The sequence below is a fragment of the Tribolium madens genome, unplaced genomic scaffold, assembly GCF_015345945.1.
Source record: "Tribolium madens isolate multiple individuals breed KSU strain unplaced genomic scaffold, Tmad_KSU_1.1 Scaffold_1;HRSCAF=32;Tcas5.2_LG8, whole genome shotgun sequence".
NCBI lineage: Eukaryota > Metazoa > Arthropoda > Insecta > Coleoptera > Tenebrionidae > Tribolium > Tribolium madens.
The window spans coordinates 4,776,230-4,778,064 of record NW_025400984.1 but is presented as its reverse complement, the minus strand read 5'-3'; the positions used below and the strand labels follow the sequence as shown (position 1 = coordinate 4,778,064).

The window sequence follows — 1,835 nt, the reverse complement described above, 5'->3', positions numbered from 1 at the left end:
TCCTGTCAGTTCAATAAACCATGTAGGTAAGTAATCAAAGAAAAACAAAAACCCCATCAGCTATTATATCAGGGACATGCGCAGGGCTACAAACTTAAATACGAAATTCCATAGCCACCTATTATGCCAATTTCAATGAAATCTACTTTAGAACTCATGTTTAGTTTGAGAGAAAACTAGAAATCGGTAGATGTCACTGAACAAAAAAAATTGAAAATTTAAAATTTCTTTAATGTTTTTTTTTTTAGTTTAATTTATCTCATGTAAAGTAACAGTTTTTTCCTCTTATTTTAATAGTTGCAGAAATTTTGAGCATCTAACATGAATCAGGTAAAAATGAATATTTTGATGTATGGCAGTTTATAATTTTGGTTTACTAAATTAAAGCCTAAATTTGTGGTTTTATGTTATTTTATTATAAAAATTAATAAATTAGTATATTATGAGTTTTATAAGAAGCATTTTGTCGGATGCACGGGTCATAAAGCAGTAAGTGCGACAAAATTCCTTAGAAACTAGATATCATACAGTATTTTTTCTACTTTGTACTTTTTTAAATAAAAAAATTAAAATTTCGGAATGTAGGGAATATTCAGATTATTCAATTTCAGTTTCAATTTTTAAGAGGAAAAATCGCTATCGAGGGGTTTGTTTATGTCAAAAAAATACTCAAAAAATTCAATTGATTCAATTTCAGTTTATTTTTAAATCGGTATTTCATTTATTTTATTCTCGAGGGAATACAGTACCAGATTATTAGTCACAAATGCGGAAATAAAGCGTCACTTTATTTCCTGACGAGCAGAATTATTTTAAACTCCTACATGACTTTTTTCTTTATTTTCACTTTCACCCTTGTTAGATTTTTGCTCTTCTTTTTCTTCCCCGCCATTCCATTCTTGTAATTCCCCTGAACAAAATATCGCATAGAATATACCACAACCGATGTAAATCCCAGCAGCTACCCAAAACACTTTCCTCCACAAAATCGGATCTTTCTAAAATTGCAAATATAAAATTGTTATTACTTTTTCTAATTACGTTTTACCTTATCACTGCCAAAAAATTGGACCGATAACGGCCCCAAAATCGAAAAGATCGTAGCCGTACAATTGGTAATACCCAACAAGGTTCCAGCATGATTAGGTGCCAAGTCTACTAAATTTACCATACACCCGGAGTATCCTAAACCAGTAGAACCGACAGCAAGAATTAGTAAAACGGTACCTAAGTCTTTCTGCGAACTGTCGATAAGGCCAAGGCTAAATAAAGCTACTGCCGGAATTAGAGTACCCAAAAAACTGAAAATTTTTCTAGTGGTTCCAATTGTAAAGATTTTTTTCGAAATTAGTCTATCGGCGACTGGAGCACTTGCCAGACCTATTAAAAACATGGCGACGTAAGGTAGGGCTGATAATTGACTATTCTAAAATTATTAGTAAGATACAAGACCTAGCAAATGGTACCACTTACAGAATTGATATCGAAACCCATAATATTACTCATGTAGCTGGGGATTTCAGTCAAAAGGGTAAAACCGCCCCAACTTATGCCACAGGACAGTACCAAAACCGCCCAAACGGGCACCGATGTTGCAATTTTTCGCCACGGCGTTGGTACTTTCTAAACAAAATTAAGCAAAATGACCATAAATACAATTTCGTTGTTTTTACCTTGTTTTCACTGGTACTATAAGAATTACTACTTTCGATATATTCTCGTTCTTCGTCCGAAATACTGCGGTGGAGTGCCGGCGAGTTGGCCACAAAAAATGCAAAAATGCAAGCCCATACAATACCAAGCGCTCCATAGATGTAAAACGCTGAAGGCCACCC

General features: G+C 33.9%; 1 protein-coding gene across 1 annotated transcript; it reads right to left on the bottom strand.

The window, feature by feature from the left end:
- Positions 1 to 724: 724 nt before the first annotated feature.
- Positions 725 to 1,829, bottom strand: LOC123003967 (putative inorganic phosphate cotransporter; the record flags this gene model as incomplete). Its single annotated transcript, XM_044397054.1, has 4 exons — positions 725 to 998; positions 1,049 to 1,426; positions 1,474 to 1,623; positions 1,674 to 1,829. Coding segments are annotated over 4 exons (870 nt in total), but the record flags the coding sequence as incomplete, so codon positions are not given.
- Positions 1,830 to 1,835: the final 6 nt, after the last annotated feature.